Genomic DNA, 25515 nt, shown 5'->3' with positions numbered 1-25515 from the left:
GGAAAGAGAGAGAGTTTCTCCATGTGGTGATCAGAAAATAAATCCCATAACCTCATCTAGCATTCCAGCCAATACAGCTCATTTTATCAGGTCAGAAACACACACTGGGTTAAGAAGAGAACTCCACACTCACCTTGGCAATGGCTGTTTCTTTGTACATCCGTGTGACCAGACTCATGACTTGAGAGAAGTGACTTTCTGTGGCATCTGAATTCAGGTTTCTCATCAATTTCTCCCACTCTGCAAAAGTGGCATTCAAATTCTGATGGGCAGAAGAGATCAGTGGTCAGATACATAGCACAAAGCACGTTCTACCTCAACAGGTCCATTTTGAGTATGAAACGTTTAGGCACTTTATACTTTTGAGAACTCTTATCAAATTTGGCTAAACATAACTGTAGGATTCAAAGTCTAAGGGAAAAGAGAACAGAAAAGATGATTATAGTAAAATTAGAACATGAGCCAGCAGTGTGCTCAGGGGGCCAAGAAGGCCAATGTCATCCTGGCCTGGGTCAGGAACAGTGTGGTCAGCAGGACCAGGGAGGGGATTCTGCCCCTGGACTCGGTGCTGGTCAGGCCACACCTTGAGTCCTGTGCTCAGTTCTGGGCCCAGCAGAGGACAAGAGGGCACAGACTCAAGCTCTGCCAGGGGAGGTTTAGGTTGGATATTAGGAAGAGATTTTTTACAGAGAGAGTGATCAGACATTGGAATGTGCTGCCCAGGGAGGTGGTGGATTCACCATCCCTGGAGGTTTTCAAGCTGAGACTGGATGTGACACTTAGTGCTATGGTCTAGTAATCACAGTAGGGTTGGACTTGATGATCTTGGAGGTTTTTTCCAACCTGGTTGATTTTATGATTCCAGAACAAATTTTATCATCAACTGATGCCAAAAAGTTCCTATATTCATGTTCTTCATGTTACATTTCACAAAACCTAACAGAGATCCTGTTTTATATTCACACATTCTTTGCAACTACATGCAATACCCAAGCACACACATCAATGCAAATTAATACACAGATGTTACTACTGAATACACAGATATTACTATTGAATACAGATACTGCTATTTACTAACAAATGTGTTTTTAGCAAAAGTAGAAAACTGACCTTAGCTGCAGCTTGTGGGAGGTCAAATGGAATACGCTGCCTGACTTTGGGAGGCAACTGAGTCAGAACATCATTCTTCAGTCTTCTGATCATTATCTCACTTAAAAGCTGATGTAGTTCCTCTAAATTTGAAGCTCCTCTACAGTCCCATCGTGCTCTTTTACCAAAAAACCTGAAAATGAAAAATCAGCACTGAGGGTAAACATTAGATCTTCCAAATTCAGTGGAAAACTTCAGTACATAATTGATTTCAAAACACACTACAGGGTATGAAAGTTTGCTGGGTAACAGCCCTGGGGGCTCCTGTTTCAGCCAGAGGGGAGATTGCTTCCTCTCTGATTCTTTCCAAAGCTGAACTTTGTAATAATAATCATCATCATCATCATCATCATCAATCAATCAATCAATCATCATCATCTTGTTTCAGTGGACTAATGGGAAGAATACACCACCATGAGATTGCTCTCTGTAACATTTAAAGGCAGGAAAGTCATCATGAAAACTGAATATCACATTCATATTCCTTTGTTTCCCCTCCCGAGAATTCCTTCCTACTGTCAGAGACAGGAGTGAAAGCTCAAGGTACCACCCTGAAGTGTAACACTGCTTAAAGAGGATGGCTAAAGAGAGGAAGTATTTAACATTAAAAAGCTGAAGGTTGAGAAGAGAAAGAGTTTACCGACTCATTCTTCCTTATCCTTTCTTTGCTCTGCTGTCTTTGAGGAAGCTCTGCAGCAGGAACAGCAGCTTCTCTCTGTCAGCAGTGCCAGGGGTAATAAAACAACGAACACGACAGATTTGTTGCCTTTGGAGAAGAGCCCAGGTAGCATTTTCCAGGGCAGGAGAGTATGGTGCAAGCATGTAGCTTTTGTTTACACAGAAACAAAGCATGTAGAGAATTTTAAGCCTTACTGAGCTTATCCACAGTGTTCTAACTGGCTGATTCTAATAATTTGGCTAAGGTGCTGAGGGACTCACTTCTACTCTGGTGAAGGATTGGCATAACACGCTCAGAATGGCCCAGAGATGGAAGACAGCAACAGCTTTTGCTCATATCCCTTCTCTGCTCTATTTATGTGTGTCCTTATCAAGGTCTCCTCCCTCCAGCTCCAGCATTGGGGATAAAAAAGAGATTGCAAGCAAAACCTCACAGAAATAGTTTGGAGCTCATCTTTAAAACAGGTGTCTGTGGACACCTAAGTAAAAACCACCCACAACATTTTCACAGAAAGTGCTGCATGAAATAATCCTATCAAGTTTATCACCACAGGATGTTTTGTTTCAACCAAGCCAGGAAGAAAAAGTTATTTATTGAAAGCTTGCCAAGGCCTGAACTTGATTTTTATTACGTTTATGGTATTCCAAAAATAAGATAATCATCTCTGATTGAGTAGCTAACCATGCTGTACCCACGCACACTTGTGGTGTGAAAATTACAGATGCAGTTAGTCAAAACACCAGGGAAAAAATAGCAGTGCTCTGTCTGAAAATTAGACAGTGCTCTTCCACGTTATTGGAAGTTAAATACTGAAAAAATGCATATGATGGAGGGAGAAAAACAAATTCTGTGAAAATGAAACCATGTAATTATTACTGTGAAAATTAAATCTAAATGCTAACCAGTTTACTTGATAAAACCTTTCCTTCTGAACACATGCAAAGTTGTAGCAATGAAAATTTTCAGCTAAGGAATTTTTTAAAAGGTTCTTCCCTTCTCATATCTTCTTACATTCCAGATTGTAACAGAGTCAGATGGGCAAAGCTAAGCATTTCACATTGGAGTTTCATCTATCCCCTCTAATTTAGATTAGAGCTGGAGAAACCACCCATTAAAATAAAGCTGAGGGAAGCAAGTCAGAGGGGACTGAACTCTCCTTAAGTTAATCACTCATAGCACACGAAACACGAAAACTCATGAAAGATGCAAGAGATAAAAATGGGTTAAAATTCATTAGTTACATGTGAGGGGAAATGTGTAATGAGCAATGTTGCCAAGCAAACTGGAGGCAGAGGGAGAGGACAAGAACTACAATGGCTCTGTTTGATTCCTCAGAGGGAGTTACAAACACACGACTCTGCTTTTGGGAGTTTTATACTTCTCCCTTTAGTCAGCCAATCTGTCAGATACAGAGACAAGTACTGGACTTTTTTCCCCTGCCCAAGTATGGTGGGATAGCAAAAAGCTTAGACCTCCTAGTAAAGAGAGATGGAAATTATTACATGCCCATGAGTGTAAGACAGAGAGCCAATAACTCAGCTCTAAAGGTGAAACCTTCACACTTCATGCTAACAAGAGTAAGTTTGCAAATCATTTTACTTAACAGAATGCTGGCACTTTAACTTTATTTCGAACTTTACGAGCCTCCACTTTTATTTAATAAAAGTGGGATTTATTAACTCCATAAATTTTATCCTCTCCCCAATCCTCTTTGGTGGAGCAGATGGTACCTGACCCTGGGTTTGCAAGGAGGATGGCAATGATACACACATCAAGCTGTATGGTGCAGCAGGACAGGCACAGCTTACTGATTCTCTCACTTCACATGAGAAGGAAAATCAGATATTCATGAGAAAATAAATAAGCAATTCCAGCAATACCTGACACGAGCATTGCAGTACTTTTTAGCATATTCACTCCAAGTTCCAAATCTTCTTGGATACAGTGCCTCAATCTGCATGAAGAGCTGCATAAAAAAAACATAGTGACAGTGAAAAATTGCCTGCAAATGTAAGTGATGTATTCAGAAAGGATTAATACATGATTATTGTGATAAGTTTACATTCAACAGTTGCACTAAGATACACAGCTTGGCCCACATGCAAAAGACATTTCCTAGGGGTATGGTTGTATCTTCAGACAGGAGAGCTGTGGGAAGCCCTCAAAGGACAGAGCACCCTGAGCATCATAACACAGCACTGAAGACTTGGAAGATTTATACTGAACAAGAAAACATGGATGAGATGATGTTATTCCTAAACCAAAGTCTTTCACGTTTGCCAGGTCCATGGGCTCCTGCAAAGCTCCAGTGCAGCTGCTGCACAAGTAGTCTGTCTCCTTCAAATGCATAAAAAACCTACTCATTAAGTTTTACTTCAAAAAATGGACAATGTCAATACAGACCAGAAATTTCACACCTTTCTTCCCAGTTAAGCAACAGGAGCTAAGTATCAGTTTAGCTAACCTTAGCCAGGAAGAGTCCTACCTTACAAGCTGTTACACTGCCAAAGCTTTTTGGATTCCAAGACAGACTATAGAGGAGTAGCACAGAGAGAAATAGTAACAGAGAACACTCTCTGCCTTCCCTGCATTTCCCTGGTATTCCCTTCACTCTGTTGTATATCACTTCTATTTAAGCTTTTGTATTACCCAACCACGATAGTGTCCTCTCCCCAAAATTACCATAGTTGTTGTTCTATGTTGTTCTTCACAGGCTTCTTTCAAGACACAGGTTAGAGAACTGAAAAGCAGCATTAAGGAAAGAAAAATACAAACCCAATTTATTCACCCAAGGGAAATACTGTTGTTTTGACACAGATCTAGGCCAAACAAGAAACTGCCTGTAACCATTTGCTATAAATATACACAAGTATAAATGAATAATGCTTTTCATTTTCTATACATATTCCATTTCAATACTCCTGAAGAAAGATTCTGCTTATGACACAAAAAAGAGTAAGGACATGCAATGCTTTTCACACTCTGCCTTATAAACCATGGCAGAACTTTGGGATCACTGTAAGAATATCTCAAATTGTTTTCTCTCTGGTCATGACTTTTGACCCTATCACTGTGATCAGGGACAGAATTCCCTCTGAAGACCTGTAAAATGTTGCTTCCTGCTCTCACTATCAATGCACTATATGAAGGTGTAACACTTTCCAACTTCAGCTCTTCATCCAGGGCTGGCTGCAATGTCTTTGGTACATGTGCAGGAAGTTCCATAACTATCCACACCCACAGAGACAAACATTTGTTTTAAAGTTTTAAGCAAACACTCATGATGCACCAAACCCTTTCCCACACAGTGGATGTCCTCCTCAAGGTAAAACCTCTCTGAACGAATTACATTATTGAAGGGTCGTAGCATAAGTTCTGTTTACACAACAAGAAGCTCTAAAGCTTAAAGTATTAGTTGTATAACTCTTACAAGTTCCCTGGATACAAATCAGCTCTTGCATTCCATTTTTTCTACATTTGATAAATAAAGGCAGTTTTCTGGGGTTCAGTATAAAACCCAAGTGGCTTTTGGTTTGCTCTTGACTCCTTCCTAATTCCATAAGCTGAACTTCCTTCAAACAAAAATTTGTCTTTCTGGGCTGCAACGAGCACAAGATATATTTTGTTCCACTTATGCAATACCTGTGAGCATGAGGAATATCCAAAAAAGCAGTGACAAACCAAGGACTTCCTAGATCAGAGGATGAAGTAGAAGATTTAATACAAGTTCCTGTCTACCAGAGACTCTCCTACCCAGAAGAAACAAACAGTTCTCTACTCAGGGCCTTTATTTTCTCTTTCACCCAACACTCTGTTACATTAGAGATGAATTTCTTACAAGAAACACTGTCTCAAGTCACCTGCGCACAAACTTGAAACAAGTTTGCAAAATCAACTCGAACAGAAAGACACTGATGTAGTTTCTTACACACGTCCTGCCTAATGCTGCCGTACACTTTTTGATGTCATAACACAGGTAATTGAATGTACTCAAGAAAACTACAAAAGTCTCCATGTATTACTGATACCATTGTTAAAAAAAAATCCAAAACAAAACACAGTATGTCAAATACCTCTTCAGGTCTTCCTAGAGCAGGAGTGCCAGTAAGAAGAACAGCTCTCAGAGCTTTCTGCACAATTGGCAGCAGGATCTTGCTGCCATTCCTGGATTTCATGTAGTGTGATTCATCTATCACAACTACCTTGAAGTTCTGTCTGTACAGAGTGTCCACTAAAGTCTGTGCATCAGAAGTCAGCAGGCCATACCCCAGAATGGTTACTTTGCTGGTTGATATTCCCCTAAAAGACAAAATCCACAAGTTTTCTTGGTAAATTTTCACTCTAGGAAAATCAATACAGCAAAGAGATGATAAAAAATTAATTTCAGAAGGTGTGTGTGTGTCCTTCTGGCTGATTGATCCATGCACTGTCAAGCTAACAATAACAGCTTCTGGTGTTTGAAACCTCTCACACTTACCAGCCACACACATTTCACAACCATTTTCAGAAGACAAACATTGCATTTCAAAGGAAGTTCATTTATTTGGCTGCATTATTTCAACCTGTGCTCCTTTCCAGGAGTAGCACATGGGACAAAGCCACTTTCTGGACAAAAAGTTACACAGAAGCCCAGACCCAAACCTGAGGCAATAATGTCTCCATGCAAGCTGAGCCCTGCTCTGTGTACAAAGAGTATCCTCTCACCAGCAACCTCAGAGGAGTAACTAGACATGTCCCTGAGTATTTGGGCACTGTAAAACTGCAGTCTGGGCTGAACATCACCATCTCCTCCCTGACAGGAGGTTGGAGTCAGGTGGGGGTTGGTCTCTTCTCCCAGGCAACCAGCAGCAGGACAAGAGGGCACAGACTCAAGCTCTGCCAGGGGAGGGTTAGGTTGGATATTAGGAAGAGATTTTTTACAGAGAGTTTTTACAGAGAGAGTGATCAGACATTGGAATGTGCTGCTCAGGGACATGGTGGATTCACCATCCCTGGAGGTTTTCAGGATGAGACTGGATGTGGCACTTAGTGCCATGGACTTGATGATCTTGGAGGTCTTTTCCAACCTGGTTGATTCTATGATTCTATGATATGTAGATCCAAAGCACAAATTGATTTTCAAATCACTAGAGAGCACTGTGGCCCTTCAGGAGCCTTTGAGCAGCACAGGAACTCTTAAAACTGTTAAACAAGTCACCAGAACAAGGGTCACAGCTGGTCTGCACCTCTGCCATGATTTTTGTTAGTTCTTCAGTAGCCACAGACCAAAAAACCAAGTAAGGTGAAGTTGCATCAAGTATTTAAGAGGAAGAAAGTATGTACATGTGCTTCTGGATACAGCAAAGGTGGATAATGGTTAGAGCAGTGGCACTGTGGTCAATGCACTGCAGGCTCTGCCTGGCACTGTACAGATAAATGTAGCAGCCAGGAAAACATGAATATCCCCAACCCCTTTGTGATTAAAAAAATGACAAACAAAATTATTTATTCTTAGTGGAACCAATTTATTCAAGAAACATCCAATTCCAAATTTAGTCAGACATTATAAGAACCTAAACTGATGCCTAAAAATATTTCAACCTGTTTAAATCAAGAAGTTAAAACAACTCTCAGGCAGTAATTTAGTTGCTGAAGTTTTGAAGAAAAGCAAAGTATAGAACTGAGAGAAGTCAAAGCTGAACATATGGAAGCAGAATTTAACAAAGTGCTAAACCAAGTTTGGCAGCTGTATTTTTACATTTTCTTGCAAATGCATAAAACACTTTTTAATGTTATAATATTAATTAGTCCAACAGCTACCTCACTTGGAGCTGGGAAGCCTCCTGGGAGTTAAATAAGCAGAAACCCAAGTTTTCATCTTTCCTTGCTGATGAATAGAAGTAAGTGATAATGGTTAAGGCCTATTCCTTCTAAAAATCTTAAAAGATAAAAAGAACAGGACTTTGTTTGCCCTTTAATGTTGCCATCATTTTCCTTGTTCCACATTTCTCCTTTAGGCATCCAGCACTATAAGCAATAAGTCTGAGTGCACTTTAGCTTTAAAAAAGGCTCATTTTAGTTCCCATACTCTTATGAGAAACTTAAATTTTGGCTATCAGTAGCAAAGACCCTTTGATTAAGTTCTTAAAATGCATCTTCAGTTGGATTTCTGGGGTTACACATCATGGTGGTCAAGTCACTTTCTGACACTCCTCAGACAACATGAAGATCAATCTCCCTCACGCTGAAGTTTTAGAACGACACCTAAACATTACATATCAACCAAGTCATTTCCAGTAAAGCAGACTGAAAATTCAGGGTAAGAAGAGAGTTATTCTAATAACACACAAGACTTGTAATCTCTCTTTGATGAGTTCATGCTATTAAGTCTAAAGATAGAAATCCTAGGTCAGGATGACCTTTTCAGTTATTTAGAGATTACTTACGCTAACTTGCAAATTTCCTCAGTGCACTAAACAGATTTTTTTAAACAGTAATTACTTCCTTATTTTGTTAAGTACACCAGAAGTTTTCCATAAGCGTTTTACAGAAGCTAATGAATTCATCAGTTGAGAAATAACTGTGTATGTTCAGTCTGAGACACACTGAAGTCATCTAATTTTCAGCAGACAAGCACTTGCTACTTTGCAAAAACCAGACCTCAGCTTCAAAGAAAATGAGTAACTACCATAATCACAGAATCTCCTGAATATATATAATATAACAACACAAAACTGGGAGGAGTGGCTGATACACCAGAGGGTTTATCTGGCAGACCAGAGGGTTGTCCTGCTCGAGCAGGGGGTAGTGAACAAACCTTTCTATGTAAGAACAACAAACTTTACTCACCCAATATCAGTTTTGTTCTGAATGATGCTAATGTCATCTGGAGAGAGCTCTGGAATCCACTTTTCCATCTCATCAACCCAAGGGTATCTCAGAGAGGAAGGCACTACAATCAAGAGAGGCCATTCATTTTTATAGTAATATGAAATGGCAATTGCTTGAATTGTTTTCCCTAGTCCCATCTGGGAAAAGAAAAGAAAAGAACACCATTAGAAACAGAAGTCTCTTCTCAGAAAGCACATTCCACTCAGAATAGCCAAAAAGAACTTGCAAAGACACAACCAGATAAAGGAGACCAAGAGCTTGTTACACAGTCCCTATTTCATTACCAATTTGTTAGCACAGACCATCGTTGACGGAAGGAGATGTTTCCATTTCAGTGGATTGATACATGTGGTATATCTGGTTAGCTCACTAAAGCCAAAAGAAGCATTTCCATTCCTTTCAGAAGATTTTCTGTCCAGGGCCTTCAGTAGGGTAGACTAAAGGGTCAAACTCTGACTTGTTAAACTACCAAAAATCACTTTTAAAAGACTATGCAAAGGAAAGAAAAATATGGGATGCCTTCTTAACACGGAAACAAAGCTTTGCCTGAAGTTGCACAGGTGACTGAAGAACCAAGAAAGATCTGTAGGAACAATTCTGGTTTTGTCTCAGTAGTTAACGAAAAGAAACTACTGCTCTCATTCACCAGAGCTAATGGTTTCCCTTTAGTCTGTAACACAGAACAGGAAGTCCAGAGAGTGGAAAATTCAGATTTACAACAAGGTGAAGGGTAACAATTCAATACATAGATAGATATGTATGTATACATGTGTATATATATTTAAAACTCAAGAAATTGGTCCCTGTTATCAAGGTAGGAACACTCCCATCTACTGAGTTATGAATAAAGATAGCAACAGATGAATATAAGATCCATAATTTAGGGTTTTGTTAAAAAAATACCCCAGGATTTTATCAAAGAATGCAGCCATTTGTTCATGTGGCAAGAGGTAGTTCCAGACTCCTGTTAAACATCAGAGACTGGCCCAAAATACTCTGTGGGTTTTCCACAGACTCCAGTGGATATTTGAGTTGATCTGCTGCTATCTAGCTACTTAGAGATCCAAACCAACAACTTACATCTTCAGTATTGAGTTTGAATGGACTCATGTATAACAAGATTTCCCAGATATAGAAGAAAACATAATGAATATTTCTACTACTACTAGAAAGAAAAATAATCAGAGAGCTACTGTGATATTGAGTTTTCATTCCAAATTGCCAAGATTTCATTAAAATTTTCCTGCAAGCTCTCCTTGTGTCACAGTAGCTCTTAAGCCAGCTGGAAACAAATCCAAGGGGGAAAAAAAACCCAAAACAACAAAATAATATCATTTCTAGTTCATTGCCAAGGTTTTCTCCCTAACTCAGCCTGCCCAGTCCCTGGAGCACTGGGATGATCCAGGCAGCTGAGCTGGGCTGAGCAGGGAGTAAGAGCAGGTCTCCTGGCATTAGCACATCACTGACTGGATCTAGACCCCATGGAGCTGATCACCAGTCTAGAGCATAAAAACATAGAGACAAGACAAACTGCAGAACATACCAAATATTATGGCCTTGGTTTTTGACTTAACTCATCTTTGTCCCTCATGGAAACAGATGACACAGAAAAGCTGAAATTTCAGGGGAAACATGTTGGCTGTCCCACTCCGAGTGGCAGCTTATTTTTAGAACACTATGCAAAAAAATACTCTTATTATGTTACTTTAATCCCTACACAATCCCACAATCCAGGAATTATACGATCTCGAGTTTTCATACATAACTTTGTTTCGTATACAAGTTCACAACACTGATGTTATCTTGTACCAATGTTTCCTTATTTTAGAGCCAGGTCCCAAAGCACAGGATGCACAGCACTGCACTGTACTTCCTCCAGTGCCAGGCCTATTGTCAGTACGAAATATGCATTATTTACTTTGGAATAAATAGATCTTGCAGGACTTCTTATTGCTACCATTGATTATACACAGTTCATTTTCTCATTCAAGGAAGGAAATAAGAAACAGTATTAGTAAACAGATAGATATTGCTGATACTTTGATTTTCCTCAAGTTTCCCTTTTCTCCTCCTCTGTATTCTCCACAGTTTCCAGAAATTTCACATTCTATGCCAGGATAGTGTAATTCCAGCTGTAATGAGATTTTTATGGTATGAGGAGATGATTAAATCCCAGTAATCCATATCTCTCTCTCTTTCTCCTGGTGTGTCAAGGAAACCCAAATTAGAATTGGGAGACTTTATCAACCCTCAAACATTACCTCTTTTTCAGAAAGGTTTTATGCTGACAACACATCAAGAACATCATTACAAAGATGCTTTATCTGTGGGAACAAATGCTGGACTCATCTTCCCCTTCTATGGAATACAATACAAACTTCCAAATGTATGGAAGTAATGAATTTCACTATCACTACATGACCACTGCATTTAAGAAAATCCACCTTTGGAAGCCATATCTGCTAAAAATCTCTTTGGGCCAGGAATATCTGCTGATCCATTAAAAACAGATAGCTATGGAACTACAAAGACCTTAAAAAAATCCACTGAGTTAGTATTTTTAATGATACAGGAGATTGAACCTACCTAAATACAATTAAAAGTAACCTCAATTAAAAGACTTTTTTAAACTTCTGTCAGGTTTCAGTTTTCTCCTCACCTTGACATTTTCAGAGTATCTGCTGACTATCACAGGAATTAGGCTGCTCTCATTCCCAGCCTCTCTGCCCACCTCTCTCAAACAAAACAAGTCACATCTGCACGAAGTACATTCACACAAAAAATGGTGTTAGAGCAACAGGAACATCACTTACCTCATCAGCAATCATACACCTAAATAATCAAAGAGAGAGGGGGGAAAAAAAAGGCAGAAATTAATACTAAATATAACAGACAAACCAACACTTACAAATCATTTACTCTAAGTTATGGATTTACTGGGCCAATGAAAGGAAAAGAGGTGATTTAATTCCTCTAGATATTGACTGCAAAAAAGTGAATTTGGAATAAAGTTGAAAGGAAGTATCCAATTATTCTATAAATGTATATTCAATTTGTTAGCATCACTGGAGAACTTGCAATTGCAAAACTGAGTTGGTGCTTAGGTCCAGAGCTGTATGAATTGTAATCCAAGTCTTGGTGTCTTCAACAAAATTTAACACACCAAGATATAAACGTTCTGTATTTTGATAGAAAAAAATCTTTTAAAGTAATACAGAACTGCTTCTGTTAGTGGTAGGTACTCTGAAGTTAGTGCAGCAACCCAAAACCACAACAGGTCTTTCCTGCACAAACCCAGAGCAGTTTACTGGAATGACTGGTGCTGGCAGCAGCACCATCAGCTAAGAGACATCCTCATGTCCAGTAACATGCATCTTGCCATGGGGCCAGAGTGGACATTTCTGTGGTAAAACCAGATGTTTCAACAGAAAATGTGCACTGGCACTTTTCAGACATGATGTGCCAGACAAAGGTTTGATATTGTGAGAAACATGGGTTTAGCTGCTGTTTGCTCACTCTAGCTGCCACTCTAAGTTTCAGTGTCTGCTCATTTCATCACTTTCAACTAAGGTAAAAAAAGAATTCAAAATTCCTTCTTACATAACTTAATTTTTTACAAGCAACGAACTATCTACTTGCAATAGCTTTGCAACTACACTTCCCCCCTGGGGCTGCTGGGGATGGAGCAATGAAAACAAAGGAAGAAAACATGACAAAACAAAGCCCCCAAGTCTGCACAGATCTACAAAGGGGAAAAAAAAAGGCAGGAAGAGAATTATTTTTAGTGGCAACTCATGATTGTGGGGCCTTAATGCCTGTGATTTGCAGCTGGGCAAAGACATTTATTTGCAGAAAACTAACAGACAACTCTAATTTTAAAATAATGTCAGTTTTTGCTCACTTCAAAGACTGTTTTTTTCTTCATTCAATGCTAATTGTTAATTGCTTGAACGGAAGTTTACAAAACAAGCCTTTCTTTTCACAGATTCTTTGAGGCCAGATGCTTTCAGTACATTAATCATGTTTCTCAAAACCAGTTTGAGGCCTGAAATCAATTGGAATGCACAAAACCCTAGTGCAAAAACCCTATCCTAGGGCTTTCTAAACTTCTCACACTAATGCAGAAAATGAGTAAGACTATAACAATTAGCTACAGAGCAAAGACACCTCAAGAATAAACCAAAGTCCTTCAGCAATACAGTATATTTACTATAAGGACATCACAGCAAAAGTACAAAGGTAGCAACCAGCAAATAGCACCTGGTAGTCAGGAAATGTGGCAAAGGGGACAGGAATACACATGTTCCTTGCCAACCTGTGCTGACAAATACAGTGTTTCTCAGCACATCTACTTAAATCTTGGCAGGATTGATAAATAATGAAATGTTAATCATGCCAGTTCAGACCCACAGAAATCAAAGTGAGAACACACAAGCTCCTATTGCACACGTGAACTCTCTGGACCCTCATTCTTTCTTTCAGGATAAGAAGTTAAAATGAAGAAATTCAGAGTGATTTTCAAATTGCTGTGACAATTAGAAGCTGAAGGGCAAATAAAATAAAAACCTTCAAAATGATGTCAACCACAGAAACATATGTTTTTTTTAATAAAACTAGATTTTGTAGCCACTCCAACTTCGATGACTTGAGTGTCTGCTGACAAATAAGAAGTTGTTTGGTTTTTCTTTTTGCACTCATTTTCAGACTGAGCTCATGAAGTCTTTGGTGCTATAGAGTATCTTCTATTTTCATGTCTGTTAACTAAATATGTCTGAAGTGAAACTTCTCATGTAGCAGCAGCGAAGTTCATGACTTAATACTTAGAGAAACTCATCCTTTTGCTGCTGGTAAATGAAGGGAAGTACAAAGCAGCTGCCATCACTGTATCCATAATCACTCCTGTAGGAGGGGTTAGGTGATCACTCTAGTTTTACTTTCCTCGTTTCTGCAGTACCAATACCAACAGAGACCACAAACACCCATGTGCTTTAAAGCTAAATATCCACAGTGACATTTTGCTGCTAAGTATTCATTCCCTTCTCCTGCCCAAGGATGAAATTGCTTTGTCATAAGCAGTTTAGATTTTCTTCCTGTACTTGCAATCCACACGTTCTTCAGTCAATGAATATTCAGCTAGACACATCACAGATCAATATGAATCAGGTCAACAAACTCGTCCTTAAAGCTCCAGTTAGAGTATCAATGTGCAAAGTCCTCTGCTATGATGCAGTTAGCACCAGGAATCACTGCTTTGACCCACACCGTTCACACTCAGATCCCTGAAGTGCTGCAGTTTCCAAACTGCTAATTTATGCCAATTCATTGACATAATTGACACTCAGCCTTGATAAAATTTTGACATGGCACACAAGACTGAGTTTATGATATAAGTAGAAGCTAAGAAAACTAAGTGGAAATGGAAATTGAGGATATTCCAATTATTTTATGACATAATGCATTCATCTTGTGTAGCTTTCACAGCTTTAAACGCAGAATGTTAAAGATGCCTGCGGAATGATATTACAAAAGATAAGAAGTCCAAGTGTTTTTTGATGAGATTCTAGGGCAGAGAAAAACAGCTTATATTGCTGAGAGGAACATCATCAAGTGTTTCCAGTTTATAATCGCAGCAATTAGATTTGAAGTGTAAAGAACTTCCCATCACTACAGCCCACACCACACAGAACTTAAAAGATACCTAATAGTTGCATTAAGCTGTTAAAAAGCAATACTTTACATAACCTTAAAAATATGCAGCCTCTATTTAAAACAAACTTCAGCATGTTCTATGTTATTGCAGTCAGACAAGCTGCCAACATGGCCATAAAGGTTCCATGCTGTCAAAGCAGAAGAAACAGATCTTCAGCTACACTGAAGGGACAAATATGCATTTCTGTTTCACATATTTTGACTGCAAGAAGACAGACTTCTTGTTCTCTGAAGTTCAATTAGTCATTTCCTCTCAACTGGTAGTTACCCAATCTGAGCTTCATCATTCATGTCCCATCTGTTCATATGACACCTTAATAATAGCTCTATCCAAGAATATAAATCAGAGCTATGATACGCAGATTCATATCCTGTTATAAGCTCAGCCCACATGGTCAAAAGTTTCAGAAAAGCATGGAAAAAAAATCATTTTAGATGTCTCAGTTGCACTTACTCTCAGCAGCAAAGTCCAACTGTGCAAAAAGCACCACAATCACTGGCAAGTTCTTTCAGATTCTTTCCCATTTCATTTTCAAATGTTTCCCTTCTTCACAGCAAATCCTGTGGCTTGTGTTTGAATGTCTGTCCATGCAACAAGGAAATCTGCTACTTTTTCCCAGCAGAAAGCTTTAGAAGCTCATTGGGATGCATTGCACATGCTGCTACAACCTTCCTGCTGTTCATAGCCCTTTGGCAGTTGTAGGGTTAGCAATGGCCTTCAGACAGTAGCACCTTTCACAAACAGGAGGGAACCATAGTTTGGCCTCCTCTAGGATTTAAGAGCCTTTTCATTTTGAGATGTATTAGCTTTAAAATAGAACTACATTTTTTCTTTAAAATGCAAACACAAAAGCAAAACTGGAAGCTTTGTGCAAGAGCAGACCCTGGTGAGTGAATATGCCTGCAGAGAGCAAGGTCTACTCTGCTGGTTCACCTCAAGGTCCAAACCCTTACTGCTGATCCCCACAAAAAAGAGAGCAAATGAAAGCACCTGAGGTTATCACAAAACCCACCACTGTGTGTGGAGCTTTCTTCTCAATGCACAGAATCACATCATTTCAGGGACCACACAGAGCTAGAGCTGGATGAGTCAGAAGCCCAGAACCAAATCTTCATGAGTTAGCACACACAGGCAGAACAGTCTGGTAGAGGTATCAAGCACCAAGCAAAGGTGAACTTACAGAATCTTACCACACCAAACCTTGGAGAGAAACCAGAACCAAGCAAAAAAAACCAAAAACAGGTGAAGGACCTAAGAAACCCAAACCCTAGCCCTCTGAAAGCTCTGATGAGGAATGTTCTGCCTCTGGAAGGACAGAAAGCATTTTTCAAACCTCAAAGAGCACAGAAAGTGTTCCTGGTTGTGTTGATGTCAAGAAGATTGGAATCAACTTTGCCAAGCAGAAGGAGAAGCAGATCTTGAAAATTTTATGCAGATGAGCTCATTGGAGAAGCAGAAGGAAAGTGAGGCTAAGCTCATGTGGCATATGTCATATAGCCCCACAAAAATAGTCTGCATCAGAAAGAGGTTGACACTGAAACAGTTTCATAAAATGAGTTTCAGGGAAGAACAAATGTTTAAATGAAAGTCATTTCTATTTCTGTGTGTCTGGGTTACATTCAGGTCACCCCTTTTGACATGTCAGCACCATTAGCCAAGTGAACAATACAGATAAAGTTTCTTATACCAATGATGGCTACTTCAGCAAGGCATCTTTGTGAAGAGAAAGAATCTCACTTTGAACTTTGCCCCTGAAGGAAAACCAATTAGCAATGCATTGGCACATTTCTAAGGTCTGGAAAGCCAAGGATCCTACTAAGCCATACAGTTGGTGTTAGATGTTTCTTATAACTACTAATATTTTACGATAATATCCTCTCTAAACTAGACAGTTTTGCTTCCTCACAAAGAGGACTAAAAGCTGAAAGGGTACAGCAATCCAATACACCTAGTGCTTGCCTGTGGGGGTAATCTAACTTCTTGATTGATTTTCAACAGCTATTTATCCAGAAAACAAACAGAACCACAGATAACTTTCCCAGAACAAACTCCTTCCCTTTTAAAGGCCTTTTCCAAGGCAAACAGTCCAAGCATTAGCCCTTAATCTTTTAAAACACTGAAATTTTTGTTACTACTGAAGCAAATTAGAGCTGTTTTTTGTTAATGCAGGCTTTGGAACATGCTGTACAGAGGAAGCTCACGTCTTTCTCTCGCTGGTGTGGGTGTCCTGATATTCTTGGGATTCTCACCTACTCATGTGAGTCAGTTTTATATAATGCTACAACATATAATTTGCCTCCTACTCACAAGCCAACACTTTAGCACTAACATCTTAACCAAGGGTTATTTAAGGAATCTGAACTTAGTACATTTTTTATATAAAACTGCGCAAGCAACCGTTGCATTTGTGTGTCAGTAATCACAGCACAGCCCTGGAACTGGAACAAAGAGAGCTGATTTCCTTGCAGAAATAATCAAGGTTGTTTCACCAAAATGCAGCTCCAGAAGGTGTAAGATAGACTGTACACCTGAACCACACTAGGCATTTAAAAAAACCTTAAACAATAAAACACCAACCTTTGATAAAATGCTCTAAATTGCCACAGCTGCAGTGGTAATGATTCTGGAGGGGAGTGTAGCAGGGAATGGTTGTGTGTCTTAGGCTTTTCTCCAACACTCCTCAAGACACCTAAAACCCACCTAAATTCCTTTCAGTATTTAAAAGCTCTGAGAGCACATTTGCCATAGTATATATTCTAGTACTTCAGCTTGGACAAAGATGGGTAGAATGACACATATTTAAGTGGTCAAGCTGAAGGTTAAGCTCAGACACATCAATAGGTTTTTAGAATGTATTAACTGAACTGAGGAAAAACTCTAGTCAAGGAGACACCTAATAGTGATAATGAAACCTCTTTACCCATTCAGCCTTTGGCTTCAGAGGCAAATTGGTTCACCAGATGACTCAACGCAAGAAAAACTGACTTCACTTAATTGGAACAGTTGGAATAACATCAACGAATTTCAACTACTGATAATCTACCAACATTAACCTTGCTGTTGACTGGCATGACCTGTGAGCAACAGGAGTTCTTCCTCAGTCTGCAGTCTAATGACTTCCAATGAAATTTAGGTACTTAGCACTACTTTGCCAGTAAACTCTGCATTCCCTAGCAACCCTCCCCCTGCATTTATCTGCACTGCAAGAGCCACAGAACTACTCCCTTCATGGCTTTGTCCTTTAAAGTTAGCTGAATCATGCAATAGGGACAAGAATTATCTAGAAAAGTGTCTCCCCTCCCTAGTCTCTCCATTTTCAACAGTTCCCAGATTCATGCCTTTTTTCTCCAGTACCCCAAGCTCTTAAAACCAGTGCTAAGTTTTCTCCTACACTTGGCTCAATACCAATCCTTCAAGATACTTTCATGCCTTCCAAATACTTCAAAACCACTCATCCATTCAGCTGCTAACAGAATATCCCACTTCTTTTCTGACATGTATCTCTGAACTAAGCAGTTCTGCTAATCTTTTGAAGTTGATTTCTTGCCTCTAACTTGTTCCCTCTTCAGTGCAATACAAAGACATGGATTTAAATTGTTTGCCCAGTTACCTCTGGGGTAGTTTTCTGCCTAGGCTCCTCCTCTCCTTCCAGCTTCTATTAAGGAGGTCAGAATTTGACTCATACTTGTTTAAGACCTTATTACCTGCTGCTGACAGTGCACATGTAAGCCCAGGTAACTTCTCAGATTACTACCATTACCTTTTTTTAACCCCACACAGTTCCTCTCCTGAATTATATTCTACATTCACTTACTGACAATGCAATTTTTGTTCCATTTGAATTGCTTCCCAATTCCTCCAGCATCACTTCCACACAAGCTTCCCTGGCTATGAAAGCCCTGCAGAATTTGGCTCAATCAGTTCCTATCACTTCCACACAAGCTTCCCTGGCTACGAAAGCCCTGCAGAATTTGGCTCGCTCTCTCATTCATACTTCCTGCATCTGAACCTCACTCTGTGAGCTAGCATCTTCATTTAACCATCCCTCTCTTCCCTGGCACTTCTCAGATGTGAAATGTACTCTGAATCATTACAAACCAACGCCTTGAGAAAAGAAACCTTTTTTATCACTTCCACACAAGCTTCCCTGGCTACGAAAGCCCTGCAGAATTTGGCTCGCTCTCTCATTCATACTTCCTGCATCTGAACCTCACTCTGTGAGCTAGCATCTTCATTTAACCATCCCTCTCTTCCCTGGCACTTCTCAGATGTGAAATGTACTCTGAATCATTACAAACCAACGCCTTGAGAAAAGAAACCTTTTTTAAAAAAAACACAGTAGTCAGAGCTGGAATGTATTAACTGTTTGATCCTCTACATAATCACTAAGTAGCCATTCCATTCCTTTTCCCCAGAGATTACTTTTTCACTTTGCTATCTAAGACTGGAAACAACTGCTCACCTGTTATTGTGCAGGGTTTGAGGGCTCATATTTATCACAAAATTATAATAATTTTACATCTCTGAAACAAGTTGCTGAGTATATTGGAATAAAAGATTTCTTTCTTACTCTAGCAAGAGACTTGTGTTGCTTCAAACATCTCTTTCTGACTGCCTAACCACAAACCACTGAGACTAGAGACAGAAATCACATCAAAAAAGCTACTATTATTTTTAGTCCCAGTTCTCTCTGATCTGAAGATCTACAAATATTGGAGACACTTGTTGATGGCACTTGGTGCTGCAAGTCACCAAGTAACAAATTAAAACAAAAATTCAACATTCAAAGAAATATTTCTAGACATCACTAAAAAAAAAACCCAAATGTGAAGGGAATTTCACTTTCTAACATGCAAATTTAATTAGTTTGGCTTCTATTGAAGTCAGTGTGACAAAAGCAGGGAGAAAAAGTGGATTTTCCCTAAGATAGTATGCTGGTCTGCCTGTGAATTTATCTTCATGTCGAACACTGAGCTGTCCATCCTGAGATCAAACTGGTCATGAGTTTAATAACAAGAATTCAAATTAACTTCAGTCTCACCAGAATCAAACTACAAAACCTGGAGCCATTAAAGGATATCTTGTTTGATATTTACACCAGTTCTACACCCTTACCTGCAGCATGTAAGAGTGACAGTCACTGTTATGTGCTCACAAGGAAACAGCCAGAATGCTCACCAAGATTTTCAGCAACTTATTCAGGACAAAATGGCCTAATACCAATAAAACTTGAAGCAAATTCTTCTTGTAAATATTCTTCATAAATTCTGATAGTTATCAGTATAAATATTCTTACCCTAGAAAGGGAATGGCCAACAAAAATACCCTTTCAGTAAAACTGCTAGGTCTTAATGCCAGCCATGAACTCTGCATGTCCTGTTATTGCCACCCATTGTCATTTATCTCTTGTACTGTATCTGTACCCAACAAACAATACTAAGCCAGGATGAATGGGAAACGAAAAATCACACACTCCAGAAGAGATAAGCTAATGTCAATTACCTCTAAAACTCGCAGAAGTATCATAAATAAGCAAAAATTATCTATAAATCAACACTGGAGTAAAATACAGATCCTGGTAAATACACTGATAAGCATTTCAATATTTAGATAAATTTAGATAATTCTTTTTTTCCCCCCCTGAAAATAGAAGTTACAATGTTAATGCACTGGAACCTTTTGTAAGAAATTAAGAAGAAAACACAGCAGGAAACCAGATTATCCCAGTTAAAGAGTTTGAGCACACAATTCTAAAGGAAAAGCTCATTTCATGAGTGCTGAATATCTCCAAGTCCTCTTCTGCATCCACAAACAAGACAGCTTAAACAAATTGTTCTGCCAACATGTCTGGAAAGAGATCTGTGTGTCTGAAGGCATCTGGTGCAGATACCATCAACTAGGCATGAAATGCAAAATAATGATGTTTGCAAATCACTTGCTGACAGGTTTTATTACCAAACCTGACAAAGCATTCAGTGATATGGTTAGCAAGTGTCACCCAGCAGCACCAGAGCCACTGCCAAGCCACAGCATGCCTGACTCTCCTGGTGTGTTCAGGTGAACAAAGTGTTTGTATTACCAGACAGACATCACACACTTCTACAGAGGATATAGAACAAGAAAGAGCAGAAAGAGATTTTGAGCTTCCAAGTGCTATATTAATGAACAGCAACAGTAACAACCATTAATACTCAAAGAGAGATGTGAGTCCAACGAGATTGAACACAAACTTTATCAGTACTGTCAAGTCACTTGCCCATATATCTCTGCAACTTGGGTATTTTGCCCAAGCTCCAACCACTTTTCCCAGAGTATTGTGCTTCAACACTGTCACCTCCTCTTCAGTAACTTCTGGTGACCCCTCAGTATGGCTTTACCCCTTCATTCTCCAGTCTCCTCCTGCACACTCCACAGGTTTTACATGGAGAAATAAAATAGGCCTGAAAACCACACTCTGCTGCTCAGAACAACTAAACCCAATAAGGAGATGAATCCTCTAAGGTTATCAGTTTATGCTTCTTTCACTTAGGGAATGGGGATTTGTCCACATCTGCCCCAACCATAACTAGCAACCAGCAGAGAGAATTGCTCACCTCCACCTCTCAACAGTGCCCACACAACTGTAACCCTAAATGTTTCCCATTGCTAAGAGATCATGCCCCTGGAAGGGACAAGGTTGTTGTTTTTTTTTATTTAAGAGAGAGTTTAGAGCACATATATATAAATAAATACACATTATTGGTGTTTTTAAGAGTAACTTACACTTTTACCAAAAGAAAATCATAAAAATAAAATAGCTTTCAAGAATACAATTTGTGTGCACACATCTTGTCTGCACATTAATACCTGAGGTTAAAAATAAAGGCTACATATTGTGTCTATCCCTGGGTAGCTATTCCCAAATGCATTTCTGAAGGATAATCTCAAGTATGGAATAAGCAGTCATGCAGTTATTTACCTTTATGGCATGTTTGTGAGCTAAAAGGTATCTCAGATATGTTGAACTGTCTTGTTGGCTCTAGAATTATCTTTGCCTAGAAGAGTGTTAGGCAGTCTCTCTTAGTCTAGATTATGCCTTTGGAGCATCTACTGAGAAAGCCTTTGATTCATGTACTCATGAATAAAAAGCACAAACCACAAAAGCAAATTTATTTTATGCTCCAGGAACAGAGAAGGGAATTAACAGCTCACTCCCAGCCCCTTCCATACAAGAAATAAAGGTTTGTTCTAATAATAGCTCCCTTTTCACACTGGGTGTTTGTCTCATCTGAGATCCTATTAACTGAATCTCTTCAGCCAAAAACTCAGCATTTTCTCTACACCAGTTTCCTACCACTACAGCAAAGCATGGATTGAGTGATGGCTGCACAGGGAGTGCACAGCCTGGGGGGGAAAAGGGAGACAAGCTGAGAGGCATGTATTGCTTGCTTCAAGACCTGTGTTTATAATCTTTAAAACTAGAAAAGACACTTGTACACAAAAGTACCAGACCCTGCTAAAACATGCCACTGGGAACACTGAAAAAATGTTTAAATCATTATGGAGCACACAAAAGGGAAAGACTTGGGTGACAAGCTAATAAGAAAATTCAGCTACAAGCAGCAGAGGCTCTTGTTCTCTGACTTGGGACAGAATAGAAATAGATCTGCATGGACAAGGGACAGATTTAAAAAATACTCCTCTGGAAAGTTCTAATTAATACACTTTACTTTAGATAGAAGCTGGCTGAGAGGGTGCACCCAGTTCCTCAATTTGACCCAGCTTACACACAGAATTTGCTATGCCAAGGAATGAGATTTCTTGCAATCATGATGGAAGTATTTCCACACACAATACCACAGTGAAACCATCAGTGCCATATTATGCAACAGTCTTTGGTCAGTGAAGGGTTTCAAGAAAAGAAAACATAAACCCCATAACACTAATGAAGATAATAAAAATCCCTCCCTGACTAGCCTAAGTATTCCAAACCTTTTTAGACACTTACTCTATCTGTTACTGTTACTTCTTCAACAAAAATAAGAAAGTAGGATCTGACTAAAGTGTATCTATATCTGCTTCCCAAGGAACCTCTATATGATATAATAGGCTGCCAAAGATTTTATCACTTTCAAATACATCCACTAGCCTACACTAATTACATGTGTATCATTTCTTTAATGCTAATGGCTTCTGTTATTCCACTATTTGTGCATGCAAATGCACCTCAATTGCAAATTCTGTAAACCTCATTTCCCCTTATTAGAATCAAATCAGCTGAGATATAGCAGCCAAGGGCTTTAAATTTATTAAATTCAACTCTAATGTTGACTTTGTTGTCTATTCCATCAAAGTCTTACCTACCCATTAAAATTATATGCCTCCATTCTCTGTCTGTGCAGAAAGAAACTGCCTAATATGACCAGTGGTCACAGGGAAGTTAGTGCCAATGCAGCATAAAGCACATCAAATCTCAGGCTGGGCTCAGCTTTCTACTCTGCTCCCAAGTCTGGCAGCATAAAATCTATGTCTCCTTCATTCTCTGAGACAGCAATGCTATAATTGCCAAAGGTTTTTTGCCAAGGGAATAGAATTGAAGTGAAAAAAATTCAGTGGAAATTTAAATTGATTAGAAGTTCCATATAATTGTAAGATCTGATGATAAATATCTCCTTTCCATTCTTTCACCTTTAGAGGAAGAGATGCACATTTCTTTTCTCCTGAAAACAGTCACAAGCATTAGCAATCAGGGCTCTTAGGCCCTAAGCCTCCTGTTCTGAGTGAGATGATGAAATGATCAGAAACTAACTTCATCCTTCTTTCAAATCCAAGCTACAGTAATTCCATTTGTGCCAGACCTCTCAAACACCATTACTTTCCAAAGCAACAGCATACAATAATTTCATGGCTCTAGGTAGTAATTGCCTACATTTTCCAAAACTTATGTGGAAACAGCATCTCCTCCCTCCCTCCTCTGTGACCCTGTAACTCAGTAACAGGCTCTTACTCAGCAAAACATTTTCAGCCTCTGCTGCATAAACCATTTTTTTTTTGATTTATCAGGTACTTAATTGTTGAATGCTTACTCTATCAGCTGTTGCACTTGCTAACTGAGCACTCTGCAAGGTTTCTTCTGCTCTGCTGCTGCAGCTCAGTGAGCTCCACAACACCCTGACTACATGCCACAATTGTACCAGCTTTAAAATAGAACACCACACAGATGCATCAGGGTCTGTTAGTCATTGCCTTAACAGCTCCACCAAGCCATTAAGAATTAAAGAATCCAATGTGAATTAACTTATTTTAAGGCTTCTCTATTAACATAACAAAAAGGATGGTCCTACTGATATCAACCTCCTCTTGCATGAGGAGAACTTTGATACTACGATTCTCTTTTGCATAATGCATTATTAAACATTTCTTCCTCCTCTGTGGAAATAAACCCCACAACTCCTCATTTTAAAACATGCTATCTTATAGTTAATCAAATATTTCTGTAATTTAACTCACTGAATGGGTCAGGTTGGAAGGGACCACAGTGGGTGACATCTGGTCCAACCTCCCTACTTCAGCAGGGCAAACCTAGAGCACAGACTCACCTGAGAGCTGCTGGCATTGCATAACCTTTGTAGGAATTAATTAATAGTCACCTGAAATAACTACTTTTAGCACAACAAGGATTTTACCTGCCACTTCTCTGAAGTGCATATATGATGCCTTTTTCCTGGAAAGGAAGCAGCTTCTTTCTCAGCCTTTCAGGTAGAAAGGACAGCTTAGCATCAACATTTTCTGAATGAGAAGCTCCAAGGGTAGGTGTTTTCTGGAGAGAACTAGCCATGTTGAACCTGAGGGAAACAAAAGGAAGGGAAAAAAATTGTTGAAATATTCAGTATCTACATAACTGTTCTTGAGTATTGAGAATTCTTTTCTGGAAAGCATAAAATAATGTACATGCTGGAAGAAGATCCCATCACCTCATTATCAACAACATATTCTAAGTGGAAGAATAGGATGGAGAAGGATGAAGAGGTCAGCATGTATCACTGCCTTTATACTATGAAATAGTTTTTCAATAAAGTTCCCTATTCATGCATGAAAGTTATTTGCCATTCAAATAGAGTTTGCTCATGGGCACTGAAATATAACTCTCTTAGTAAACAGTTTTCAGAAGAGTTCTAGGAAAAATTAGGTTATTTAAGCTTCTGATGATAGAATTAACAGTCCTCTATAATTTTTAATCCTAAAAAAATCAAATCAGAAAATGAAGGGGGAAATATGCTCATTCTGGGGAAAGGGGGGAAAAATAGAAGGGAAAAAATAGAAAAAAAAAGTTAGTTACTTTATTTGCCTCGGAAAGAAACAAGCTTAAACCACAGAACTAACCAATAAAACTTCTCATACTGTGCTTCAAATGAAAAATGTGGATTTCTTCACCCATTTTTGTCCAAGGGACAGGCTCAGGGAACAAATACTAACTTTTGTTCTCTTTTAACTTCAATAGACTTCAAACAAACAAACACAAGGTTTTCAAGCTCAGGAGCAGTGCACTGAGTGAACACGAAGAAAGCAACAAACCTCCCATCAAAACATTACCTAATTAGTTTGGGTTCATAGTCTGTGTGAGGGACAAAGAACATCAGCCAAAATATTGTTGTTTTGTATATAACTGTATTGTTAACAGTACCACCAGGTTTGATAGCAGAATCCTGACCATGGTACACCCAGATTTTTTGATCCTTCATTTCTGAAGCAACTGGGGAGAAGTCAGATCTGATGTGTGGGATGAACCACTATACTCACAAGAAGAAATGTGCTGAGCTACACAGTCATTCACTTCAAGAACGTGCAGGACTGAGTAACCTGCTTTTTTTATACTGACTGGTTACAAAGACAGACCTGGGGACAATGCAAATAGTTGAAGTGATCAGCACCACAAGGCATGAACATGCAGGACAGAGCTTGCAACAGCTTCCTTCTATTGGCATGGAGCACAGGTGAGGAGGCAAAACAAACTGATCCAGGTGAAACTGTATCAGAATTGGTCAGGTTGGAAGGGACCACAGTGGATCATCTGGCCCAACCTCCCTGCTCAAGCACATGGCACAGGATTGCACCCAGATGATGC

The 25515-nt window shown here is 39.2% G+C and overlaps 1 protein-coding gene across 1 annotated transcript in view; it reads right to left on the bottom strand.

Moving 5' to 3' along the window:
* Nucleotides 1–24228, bottom strand: part of ZRANB3 (zinc finger, RAN-binding domain containing 3) — a 37696-nt gene extending 13468 nt beyond the window's left edge. Inside the window, exons 1-7 of the mRNA XM_009080741.1 lie at nucleotides 24077–24228; nucleotides 11515–11533; nucleotides 8660–8838; nucleotides 5905–6130; nucleotides 3712–3797; nucleotides 1114–1285; nucleotides 134–262 (exon numbers count right to left, since the gene is read on the bottom strand). Coding sequence (XP_009078989.1) covers nucleotides 134–262; nucleotides 1114–1285; nucleotides 3712–3797; nucleotides 5905–6130; nucleotides 8660–8838; nucleotides 11515–11533; nucleotides 24077–24228 — 963 coding nt within the window. The remainder of the gene's footprint in view (nucleotides 1–133; nucleotides 263–1113; nucleotides 1286–3711; nucleotides 3798–5904; nucleotides 6131–8659; nucleotides 8839–11514; nucleotides 11534–24076) is intronic.
* Between the last annotated feature and the right edge of the window lie 1287 nt (nucleotides 24229–25515).

This window comes from Acanthisitta chloris, unplaced genomic scaffold (assembly GCF_000695815.1).
Source record: "Acanthisitta chloris isolate BGI_N310 unplaced genomic scaffold, ASM69581v1 scaffold15078, whole genome shotgun sequence".
Classification (NCBI taxonomy): Eukaryota; Metazoa; Chordata; class Aves; order Passeriformes; family Acanthisittidae; genus Acanthisitta; species Acanthisitta chloris.
This window is presented reverse-complemented; position numbering and strand designations above follow the sequence as displayed.